Below are 12,510 nucleotides of genomic sequence, written 5' to 3'. Positions count from 1 at the left end.
GCTGTATTTAGTAATGTGTAAGTCTCCCAGGTGGTACTGGTTTTGAAGGCATGAAGGGATCATGAAGAGCAGCTGAGGCTTGGCACTGTGAGAGGCCAGGGACAGTCACTGGTGAAGGTGCAGCCTCAGTTGTAGTTGATGGCTCGGGACTGAAGGGGTCATGCAAAGGAGTTGAGGCTTGGCACCATGAAGAGAGCCTATAAGAGGCTATTGGTGAAGCCTAGTTGCAGAGGAAAACTCCAGCGTATTGGAGATGCCAGTACCATGGGGTGATCACCAAGAACAGCAGTGGTAGTGGAGTGGATCACCCTGTGCCTAGAGTGCTACAGAGAGCAGAGCTGGAGAAGTGACGCCAGCCCTTTGGAGGAGCCCAGAAGATTATGTGTGGATCGAAGACATTGAAACAAGAAGCTGTGACATTGAAGCTGCCTTGGAGAGCCCAAGATGCTAAAGATGCCAGAACTATAGGGTATCTCCTGAAGAAAACTGTTAACAGGGAGTGGAACCAGCCCAGGAGAAATTAATTTGTTATAACTATCAAAGATGAAAAAGGAATGGATTCCCAGATATGGCAGTCTCTAGATGGTCCATCCTTTCATCTCAGCTCCAAACTTTGTCTCTGTAACTCCTCCATCCCATAATCAGCCTCCAAACGATGACACCATTGCATACATTAGCAAGATTTTGCTGAAAGGACCCTGATATAGCTGTCTCTTGTGAGACTATGCCAGGGCCTGGCAAACACAGAAGTGTATGCTCACAGTCAGCTATTGGTTGTAACACAGGGCCCCCAATGGAGGAGCTAAACTTTATATGCCTCAGTACAGGGGAACGCCAGGGCCAAGAAGTGGGAGTGGGTGGGTAGGGGGGGGGAGGTATGGGGGACTTTTGGGATAGCACTGAAAAGTACCCAAAGAGCTAAAGGGATCTGCAACCCTATAGGTGAACAACAATATGAACTAACCAGTATCCCCCGGAGCTCGTGTCTCTAGCTGCATATATATCAGAAGATGGTCTAGTCAGCCATCAGTGGAAAGAGAGGCCCATTGGTCGTGCAAACTTTATATGCCTCAGTACAGGGGAATGCCAGGGCCAAGAAGTGGGAGTGGTGGGGGGGAAGGTATGGGGGACTTTTGGGATAGCACTGGAAATGTAAATGAAGAAAATACGTAATAAAAATAAATAAATTTTAAAGAAAGAAAGAAAAAGAATGGAAATCTGAAGACCACTTTGATGTCAGACATGGAGAAGCAGAATATGGAGTGTGCCAGCTGGTTTTCCTGTCTTGTCTTGGGGATTACAGCCAAGTGATTGCATGAATATCAGAAGAGACTTTGAATTTTGGACTTTTAACATTGTTGAGACTGCTATAGACTATGGGGAGTTTGGAAGTTGGACTAAATGTACTTTTTTATTATGCTTTGGCTAGGTATGGGCCCCATAGACTCAAGTATTTGAACAAGCCTATGGAGGCCAAGGAGTGGAATGTGATGGTTTGTGTTTGGCCCAGGGAGTGGCACTACTTGGAGGTGTGGCCTTGTTGGAGTAGGCACGTCACTGTGGAAGTGGGCTTTAATACCCTTGTCCTTAGCTGAGTGGAAGTCAGTATTCTGCTAGCAGCCTTCAGATGAAGATGTAGAACTCTCAGCTCCTCCTGCACCATGCCTGCCTGGATGCTGCCATGTTCCTACCTTGATGATAATAGACTGAACCTATGAACCTGTAAGCCAGCCCCATTAAAATGTTGACCTTATAAAAAGAAAAGAAAAGAAAAGAAAAGAAAAGAAAAGAAAAGGAAAGGAAAGGAAAGGAAAGGAAAGGAAAGGAAAGGAAAGAAAAGAAAAGAAAAGAAAAGAAAAGAAAAGAAAAGAAAAGAAATTCAGAACTCATTCTGACAGAAGGAATAAGAAAGGCAAAAGCCACAGGTTGGGCATATTTAAAACGACTAAAGAATCCCCGCTGTGCCAGGGATTTTTCTCTTGAAAGTATGTGGAGAACAGACCGAGGCGCAGACTTGGGGGAGGAGGGCTCAGGTCATCAGGCTTTTCCAGCGCAATGAGAAGCCATTAAAGAAAACCACGTGGAATGTGGAGTTGTAGTCACTAAGAATTAAGAGTCAACGTGAAGAGAAAAAGAAAAGAGCGTGTCTAAGTTCATAAACATGCTTGCTTGCTGCTACACTCTGAGCTCAGTGAAGTCCATCTCAAGACACTGGCTCAAACACTAACCCAAGAGTGAGAAGGACCCTTGGAGACCGCAGAGTTATTATGTGACGTGTGCAGAGCTAGACCCTTGAGAAAAGGCCATCAGAGCATCCTATTGCTGCATTAATGTGTGAGAGAAATATTTCCAAATGTAAAGAGATGCAGATGTATGAGTTACATGCAAAACTCAAAGCTGACTTGAATTAGAATGCCGTGCTTTTATACATCAATGAATAGATTTGCAACACCTATCAAAAAATTTAAGTTTTCATGGCAGCCTCTGACCTCAAAAGCTAAAAAGTTAAAGAGGGGACATACCCGGGAGTCTATCTATTCCATTGTTCTACTCCTACCTCACTATACATACCCTAGCTTGTATATGGATTGAGGCAGGGAACAGTGAAAATCTACTAAGTGCAAGAAAGTAATAAGACGACGAATAACTGAAGTCCTGAGGAAATGAGAAGGCATGTATACAGAGAGACGCGCACACAAACACTAACAGAGTAGACATACAACCCTTAAAAAATGCCAACATGCCTCTCAATAATACACCTTGAGACAGGAGGGAAACATCCTTCAGTTGAAGGGATCAGAAGGTAGCATACAAGCTTGTCCTTGAAGGGTGGGTGTGGTTTTCAATCAGAAGAATGGTCTTAAAGAACTGCAATGAGAACCTCCGGAAAAGAAATCTGGGATCTGCAATCCTGTAGGTGCAACATTATGAACTAACCAGTACCCCAGAGCTCTTGACTCTAGCTGCATATGTATCAAAAGATGGCCTAGTCGGCCATCACTGGAAAGAGAGGCCCATTGGACTTGCAAACTTTATATGCCCCAGTACAGGGGAACGCCAGGGCCAAAAGGTGGGAGTGGGTGGGTAGGGGAGGGGGGGTATGGGGGACTTTTGGGATAGCATTGGAAATGAAAATGAGGAAAATACTAATAAAAAATATAAAAAAAGAAATCTGGGATATCAATCAATTTTGGAGCAACCATCTCCAACTTACAGAAAATCATAACTGGGTAGTAACTAATATGATTCAAAAACTATGAGTTTTATAACTGTAGGCATTATCATAATGCAAAATAATTTATAATTTAAGTAACTGGAAGCTTAGCATAGGCTTTTGCATTACACTTGTATTTTCCAAACAGAATAAAATAGGATTTCAAAGCTCTATTAAATTTGCATTTTTCAACATTAAGTTGGAAAATTACTTTAGCTCATTAATACAAATAATGGCAAAGGTGCATATTGCCTTACAGGTATACTGTGCAAGGTGTTTAAAGTGCAGTGCCCAAAACCACACAGCATATGGTAGATGAGAAATTGCTCTGCATAGCACACTATAAAGTAAGTGACTTTTATTTCTTTTTTTTACAAACCTATTGTTTTTCAAAATAATACCTATATGAATACTCTAATTGGAAATAAATTTTCTAATTTTCTGGAAAATTAATTCACTGGAAAACCAACTAATAATAGGTCTTTGGATAATTTTTATAATCTTGCTAAAAGTTCATCCTATTTTCAGAAACTCACAAAATCATGTAAAGTTTCTCCATTAACTTCAGAGTTAAGCATCGACGCTAATCGGGATTAATTCTACGTTCATTTTCTTCCCTGTCAATTTTCAAATTCATTTTCAATTACCAGAGTTTTGTTGCCTCTGTGAGATATTCTCTGCAAGGTCTGTATTTATCATCAGAACCCTGTGGAATTCTGGAAACTGTACCCAGAACTTTAGTGCCATGAGGAGCCAGCTAGGATGGAGAAAGTTAAGAATAATAAAAAGAAACTGGGCTGTGCCTTGAAAGGAATCTTATAATTATTTCTATGTGGAAAGCTACCAATGAAACAAGAGGATCTGTTTTAAAATTATAATTGCTCATCAAAGTCCTTTTGTTTTATTGTATTAAATTCTACATGATTTCATGGTTCTTTAAATCCATCCTGCACTTTCATGTTTATGTCTTCTGTGAGGAAGGTCCACGCCTCTGACGTCCCAACTCAGAATTAGAATTCTCCTCACTCTCAGGGGCTCCGCTCAGGGGAAGTCCCCATTAACTGGCTCTGCTCCACTTCACATTATAAGAAAGTGCACTCATGTTACAAATTCCTTATTTAGCCTGACACACACTTGTACATCTTTCTCATCATAGTACCTATGACACAGTGTCCTATGCGAAAGCAGCAATGAAGAAACTAATTGTGTATACGTAATTATGTATGCAATGTAATTGCATATGCAAATCAGCACATAAGTATATAAAGCACACTTGCCACACTCTAATGAGGTTAAATGATTAAAGTTGCCACATGCAATCAAGACATTGAAGACTATGCCAGAAGACTAAGATAGCTTGCCAAGAGATCATCACTCTCTGTTCAACTATACCCAATCCCTCAGTCTCCTCCCAGGCCCTGCCGCAGATCCCCAGCTGCAGCCTCCCTTCCCCCTGCCCAGGTCTCCCGTGGTATTCTACTACCTACTACCTACTACCTAGTGCATGCTACCCTACCATCCCTTCCTTAACTTCCTCCCCCAACTCTTCATTGTATTCCAGCCTCTAAAGCCAGAGGCACTCACTCAGTCTTCAACTAAGAAGGTCAGTAAAACAGGCAACATACAACCATCACACTTTGAACATCTGGAGAGGAAACAGAAACCAAGGAAAAAAACACTCACCCAACAAAGAAAAACCCAGAAATCAGCACTTAGACCTTTAATCACCTCAAACCCAGATGCCTAGATGCAGCATAAGGACACCCAGTAACAGCCAGGGCACTGTGTCTCCACGAGAGCTCAGCTATCCTACCACAGCAGGCCCTGACTATTTCAACATAGCTACACACAAGTAAAAGACCTTAAAAACTAACTATATCAAGATGATAGCGGTTCTTAGAAAATGAAAAAGAAAATCCCTTAAAGAAATCCAGGAAAATTCAAACAAACAACTGGAGGAAATGAATAAATCCCTTAAAGACAGTATCCCCCCACACCCCCCAAAAAACAAACAATAAATAAATAAATATTGAAAAAACAAGACTCAGAAAATTCTGTACAGATGTGTTTCAGACTCTAAGAGAACAAAGATGCCAGCCCAGACTACTATGCCCAACAAAACTTTCAATCACCATAGATGAGGAAAATAATATTCTGTGATAAAGTCAAATTTAAACAGTGTCTATGTGGTGGTTTGATCATGCTTGGCCCATGGTAAGTTGGCACTACTAGGAGGTGTGGCCTTGTTGAAGTAGGTGTGTCTTTGTTGGAAGAAGTACATCACTGTGAGTGTGGGCTTTGAAGCTTTGCCCAGTGCAGAAAAGACCATCCTCCTGGCTTCCTTTAGAATAGTCAGTCTCTCTTGCTGCTGCCTTCAGATCAAGATGTAGAACTCTCAGCTCCTTCTCCAGCACCATGCCTGTCTACAGGCTGCCATGCTTCTTGCAATGGTCATAACGGATAAAATCTCTGAAATTTCTTGAGCTACAGTTACACAGTTTAAATCACCCTCAGAAACTCCACCTTCCATGCTTCTGCTAGTACTGCCCAGTAAACCCCACTTAAAGCATTCCTGCTTTCCACATTTCCAAAATCCACATTGCTTCAAACAAAAAGACCCAGACCTAAGTTCACATATCTAGGGACACCTAATTTTTGATAAAGAAGTCAGAAATATACCCTGGGAGGGAAAAAAAAAGAAGACATTTTCAATAAATAATGCTGATTAAACTGGGTGTCTGCATGTACAAGATGCAAATAGATCCATATATTTATATCCCTTGACAGAACTCACATCCAATGGATGAAAACCCTCAACATAAAACTAGACACACTGAGCCTGACGGCAGAGAAAGTGAGGAGGCCTTGAGCACATCAGTACAGGAGACAGAACGTTGTGAACAGAACACAGGTATCCCAGGCACTAAGATCAACTATTAATAAATGGCATGTCATTAAACTGAAAAGCTTCCATAAGGCAAAGGATACCATCAATTGGACAAAGCTACAGCTTACAGAATAAAAAACAATATTTTTACTAACTTGACATCTGATAGCAAATGAATATCCAAAGTACATAAAAAAATTCAAGAAACTAGAGATCAACAAACCAAATAATCCAATTAAAAATAGGGTACAGATCTAAACAGAGAATTCTCAATAAAGGAATCTCTAATAGCTGATAAACACTGAAAGAAATGTTCAAAGACCTTATCATCAGGAAAATGAAAATCTAAAACAGTTTGAGAATCTATCTTACATCTGTCAGGATAACTAAGATCAAAAACACAAGTTACAGCACATGCTAGCGAGGGTATGGAGCAAGGGGAATACTCCTCCATTGCTGGTAGAAGTGCAAACTCATACAGCCACTATGGAAATTAACATGGCAGGTGCTTCATAAATTGGGAATTGATGGGGGCTGATGAGATGGCTCAATGGGTAAGAGCACTGACTGCTCTTCCAAAGGTTCTGAGTTCAAATCCCAGCAACCACATGGTGGCTCACAACCACCCATAATGAGATCTGATGCTCTCTGCTGGTGCATCTGAAAACAGCTACAGTGTACTTATTTATAATAATAAATAAATCTTAAGAAAAAATTGGGAATTGATCTACCTCAATAACCAGCTATGCCATTCTTGGGCATTACCCAAAGGACATTTCATCCTACCACAAAGACACTTGCTCGGTTATGTACATTTTAGCTTAATTCATAATATCCAGAAACTGGAAGCAACCTAGATGTCCCTCAACAGAAGAATGGATAAAGACAATGTAGCATATTTCCACAATGGAATATTACTTGGCCATTAAAATGACATCATGAAATCTTCAGGAAAATAGATAAAACTAGAAAAAACAACAACAACAACAACATCCTAAGTGAGGTAACTCAGACCCACAAAGACAAAATGGTATGTATTCACATTTAAGTGGATATTAGCCATTAAGTAAATGGTAACCAAACTACAATCCATAGACCCAGGAAGGTTAGGTAAAGAGGTAGGGCCTAGGGGGAGTGCATGGAGCTCCCTGGGAAGGGGAAATAGAATAGATTTTGTGAGTGGACTGGGGACTGGTGAAGACATGAGAGGGGAGGACCAGGTGGGGGGAGATGGGATGAAGGAGAAGAGAGTGGGAGAGAGCTGAAATTGGAGAGCATTTGGTGGGCAGTGTGGAAACCCAGTACAACAGAATCTTCCCAGAATCCACAGGGGTGATCCTAGTGAGGACTCCCAGGAATGGGAGATATAGAATCGCAAATGGCCAGCTTTTGTAGCCAGGCAAGGCCTCCAGTTGTGGACGGGGTTGTTGGCTGATGGGGTTCCATGTACATCCCCAAACAGTCCAGGATGATGCTAGGACAGAGGGTTGCTCTCCAAAAGCTAATAGTGCAGCCCCATCGCTGAGGATAATATCCACATAGTTCAGTTACCATAGAGAGGTCAAGCTGCTTGTGTTACTGAAAGAGAACTGTGGACACCAACCCAGCCACAAAAACGTCGTCCAACAATCAGTTCTGCCTTCAAGATGTGCTGGGGCAATGGTAGTGCAGACTTTGTGAGGGTGGCAAACATTATTTAACTTGAGGCCCACTCCATGAGAGGAAACCCATGTCAGACACTGCTTGGATGGCCAGGAGCCAGAGACTGGATAGCCCAATGACCTAGGGTAAAACCAAACATGACTGACTTAAAAATAAAATAAAATAAAATAAAATAAAATAAAAAGAAATGAAATGATTCCTAATGGTATTGTGCTATATTCACACATCGGTCTCTTGTCCAGTCGTCATCAGAGAGGCATCCTCCAGCAGCAGATAGGAACACATGAAGAGACAGCCACAACCAGACATTATGAGGGAGAGTCGAAATTGGAGATCTCTATCAGGTCCCTCCCCTATGAGATAGGGGAAGCTCATGGAAGATGGGGCTGAAAGATTGTAGGAGTCGGAGGTGGATGGACGACACCAGGAGAACATGTCCTACTGAATCAATTAAGCAGGACACATGGGAGCTATTCATAGAGACTGAAGCAGCAAGTGTGGGGCCTGCACGTGTCTACATCAGATCCTCTGTGTATATGTTGTGTCTGTTAGCTTGGTGTTTTTGTGGGACTCCTAACTGTGGGAGTAGGTGTGTCTTTGACTCTTCTGTCTGCTCTCGGGACTCTTTTGCTTCTGTTGGGTTGCCCTGTCCAGATTTGGTATCGGGGCTTTTGCCTTGTCTCGTTGTATTTCGTCTGGTGGCTGTCTCTTGGAAACCTGTTTTTCTTCTGCTGGAAGAGAGCAGGTGAGTGGATCCAGGAGAGCATGGGTGGGGAGAAGCAGGGAGGAGTGGTGGCAGGGGGATCTGCGGTTGGGAAGTATTAGATAAGACAACCAACTACTTTTTAAAAAGTATCGAGGGGAGCACGCCACATAGCCAAAACACAGTGCACAGCATGCAAATCAGAGTCCACTCCCATAGTGCACAGCAGGGCTTGAGCTGTGGACTTCATGGCTCCTAGTTACCACATACCTCTGCCTTACTTCAGTGGCATGGAGGACTGCGACAGCCTCAGCAACTCTAAAAAGCAGCTCTCAACCCAATGGCATCTCTGCCTTATCACAGGAGGAGAGAGCACCACAGAGTTAAAGAGCAACAAAATTAGTTGAATTAGGTACAGTGGTGCACACCTTTAATCACAGCACTTGGGAGGCAGAGGCAGATAGATCTATCTCTGTAGGTTTTAGGACAGATGGCAGCAAGAAATCCAATCTCAGAAACAACGAAAAGGGAAAGAAAGGGTAGGTAAGGGAGAGGAGAGAAGAGGAGGGGAGAGGAAGGAGAGGGAGGGAGAGAGAGAGAGAGAGAGAGAGTTAGTTGGGTTGGACTGGACCCCATTTAGAGAGTTCCCTGCAAAGACTGGCTTGACCACTGGAGGGCAGTTACTTGGAGCTGTGCAAGCCAGCCAGCAAGTTCTTTCATTATAGAAAGTTGTTTCCATGGGAAAGAGAATTTGGCAAGAAAAGGAGGGAAATACGTTGACAGGAGTCTCTGGCCGTCTTCCTACAAGAACTTCTCACTTTTTTCTTAAAAGGGAAGAAAAATGCCATCCAATGTCTCACACTGCCTTTTGAAAAACCTAATCCCGGCTGCGGTGGCTCACCGCCATCCTTGGATATATCAAGAGCAGTGCTAAAGCCCTTCCTCATCTACTACATTCTCACAGAAATAGCAGAAAGATGAAAACCCTCCACGCGCTTCTCTTTTCATCCCCCTTTATGACAAGAATATGCACAAAACTCTCCAGGACAAACTGAGGCCCCGCACCACAGAGAAAAGGGCCTCTACCTGATGCCTAGGAAGGAACGAGCCACAGCCTGGCCCATCCAATGCTGAAAATCTCAATTAGAAAGGTCCCTGTGCAAACTATCTGTGAGAAATGCCAAGTCTAGTGTTGCTTGGGGCTGGGGGAGATCCCAACTCTCTTCCTAAAAAATCATCTCTCTTCTTAATCCTTCCTGTCTGTCCTGTCTAAAGTGTTAGCGTGTGGCCTCTGTGCCTTGCATATAATTCTGTTTGGATGACTATTTAACCTACTTTAAGGAAATGAGAAATAGAGACGTGTTCTGAAATAAATATAACTATATTATGCAAAATTCAAGATTTTAAAAATTCTACAACAAATTTTCTGGAAGGAAAAAAATTTGGAAGTACCTTCCTATAAATAGATAATAAAGATTCAAATTTGTTTAAAGGACGGGTCTTTGAGACTAGAATCTATTCTCTAGTCACCAAAGTCACAAGGAAAAAGCCTTACCCTAAAGCAGTTGTTCTAAACCTTCTAAATTTACGTTGAGGTGACCCACCAACCATAAAACTATTTTCTTTTTTCTCGCTACTTTGTAATTGTGATTTTGCTACTCATAATGTATATATCTGACATGCAAGGATATCTGATATGCAAGCTCCAAATGGGTCATGACCCACAGGTTGAGAATGTCTGTCCTAAGGCAAGGAACACAATATTACAATGTGACAAGCAGTCACGCTAACAGATTAAAAAAAAAAAAAAGGTGGGATCTTCGGAATAATCAGAGCCAAACAGCTTAGCATCCTCTACATTAGGATGAGCTGATTCTATGTGCAGAATTCTGTCTGCCTCCCAAAAAGACCATCCAAAGGATACTATGAAACAAACATAGTCAGCAACAGGTTCACATTAAAGGAGGTTTATAATGTTAAACAAAATGAGTACATTGTGGCAAGCATCTAAAAGGGTCCACTTCCCACTGGTCCTCCATTTCCAGTTATGGTCATGGGAAATTCATTTCCAACCTTGGTATTGTAGACAATGCAAATTAAAATAACAGAAGACAGATATATGTGAATGTGTATCTATGTCTGTAAATAAGTCAGAACTGTAAAGACTTCCCAGCGTAGTGTGCAATAAAATTTGCAGACTCAAAGGGCTGTAAGCCTTCCTTCAACGTGCATTTTGTTTCTGAATTGTCTCTGGGGTGTCCTTAGCCTAAGTTTGCCCTCCTTGGTTTTTAACATCTGGGGTGGCCTGCTGCAAGTTTATCAGGACCACAGTCACCACATACATGCACACTTGTTTAGCCCCGCGCGCTTTAGAGAGGGCTCAGCCGAGAACAGGACAACTTCAGCTGGGGACGTCAGACATTCCAGATTCCCCGCGCGCGGTCCGCGTGTCCCCTCGACATTCCGTTGGGTGACCTGACACGTCATCCACGCTCCTAGAGGGACCTACGGACATGCCCTCCCCGTCCACACCACAGCGACACCCTCCGGGACAAGGCTCTCTCTCCACTCGCGCGCGCCCTCGGCCCGAGCCATGCGTGGGCCCTGGCGGCGCAGCCGGGAGCAGGACATGCCTCCTCGGCGCGGTTCGGACGCTCGAGCGCCGGCGAGACTCGCGAGCTCCCGGGGCTCGGCGGGGACCCGCGGGGACGGAAGGGGACACTCCGCGCGCGGGGGTGGGGGTGGGACTCGCGAAGGCCGCGGGGCTGCGGCGGCCACCTGAGGCGGCGCGTCCCGGAGCGCGCGTCCCCGCCGGCCGCGACCCCGCCGCGCGACTTTGCACTAACTTTCCCGGGGCGGGGGAGGGGCGGCCGAGCGGAGCCGGGCCGGGCCGGGCCGGGCCTGACCTGTGCTCAGGTTGTCGTTGATCCTCAGGGGCACCCTCAGGATGTAGACCAGGAAGAGCACGAGGAAGAACCACACGGTCCACAGATAGGTCCACGACCACACGATGCAGGACTTGAGCTGCTCCAGGAAGCCCGCGCCCGCCTCGGCCATCTTCCGGCGCTGCTACGGGCCGCCGCGGCGCTCGCTGTCGGCCGGGATGATTCACCCGCCCGAGGCACGGCTCGAGCCGCCGCCGCCGCCAGGGCCCGGCGTCCCCGGAGCTCGCCCGGCGCCCGGATGCGGCGGGAAAGCGCGCGGCCTGCGCTCCGAGCCCCCGCCGGTGGCCTTCGTGGAGCGGTCACGTGGGCCCGGTCCCTGCACTCTCCCGGGCCATTTATACTTCTTGTACTAGTATTTTAGGAGGACAGCCCGGGCGCCGCCGAGGGACCCACTGACGTAACAGCTCGCGGGTGTAGAGCGCTTCCGAGAGCCGGGCGTGCTCCACACACTTTGTAATGTCTGGGGGGGGAGCCTGCAACAGTTGCCAGGTCCTGGGGTGATAGACGGAGGGAAACTGAGGCCCAAAGCGTTCCTAGGTCTACCTTAAAGTGGAGTCAGAATTCGGTTGCAATCAAGATTTCCAGGACGTAAACAAGGTTTCCAGGAGTCTTAAAGCTGTGTCTCCCAGGACTGGGGCTTAAAGGTATCAATGAAATCCAGACGAGCTAGAAGAGATGCACTCCTGCTCATTAGGCCTGAAGAGAAATTTTGGTTCCCTTTGTACTAGCTTCTGCTATTTGTTTTGTTTTTCCCAAACAGCACGGTGAAGGGTTTTCCAGAGAAACTGACAACATACGTATTTCTTTTTCTTCCTATTTTCCAAGTGATCGCCATTCAAACAAGTCTTTACTCGTTTTGTTTTTGTTTTTAACATATAAGCAATTCCCTAGTTTAACTTTGGCGTACTTCATCAGAACCTAATGAAAAATGAATAAAAATAAAACCACATTATGAACATTTTCCCACGGTTAAATAAAATAGTATATTTTACACAAGGCTTTAGGTGCTAGCTCCGAGTCTGTTTCTTGACTTTTAATGTATTCAATGTTAAATGAAGCAAACGCAGACTTTCCCAACTATAACCAAGACATTAAAATT

At 44.5% G+C, this 12,510-nt stretch overlaps 1 protein-coding gene across 9 annotated transcripts in view; it reads right to left on the bottom strand.

Annotated features, from left to right (window-relative positions):
* The window catches only part of St7 (suppression of tumorigenicity 7), a 249,123-nt gene extending 237,289 nt beyond the window's left edge, over positions 1 to 11,834 (bottom strand). For 3 of the 9 annotated variants that reach the window (NM_001289624.1, NM_001289625.1, NM_001289626.1), the window contains exon 1: positions 11,373 to 11,741. In NM_001289624.1, coding sequence (NP_001276553.1) covers positions 11,373 to 11,523 — 151 coding nt within the window. In that variant the 5' untranslated portion in view covers positions 11,524 to 11,741. Of the gene's footprint in view, positions 1 to 11,372 lie in introns of all 9 variants that reach the window. The other 6 variants (XR_868764.3, XM_011241075.3, XR_003956242.1 and 3 more) reach the window with 4 other exon arrangements.
* Positions 11,835 to 12,510: the final 676 nt, after the last annotated feature.

Source organism: Mus musculus, chromosome 6 (assembly GCF_000001635.26).
Source record: "Mus musculus strain C57BL/6J chromosome 6, GRCm38.p6 C57BL/6J".
Classification (NCBI taxonomy): domain Eukaryota; kingdom Metazoa; phylum Chordata; class Mammalia; order Rodentia; family Muridae; genus Mus; species Mus musculus.
This window is presented reverse-complemented; position numbering and strand designations above follow the sequence as displayed.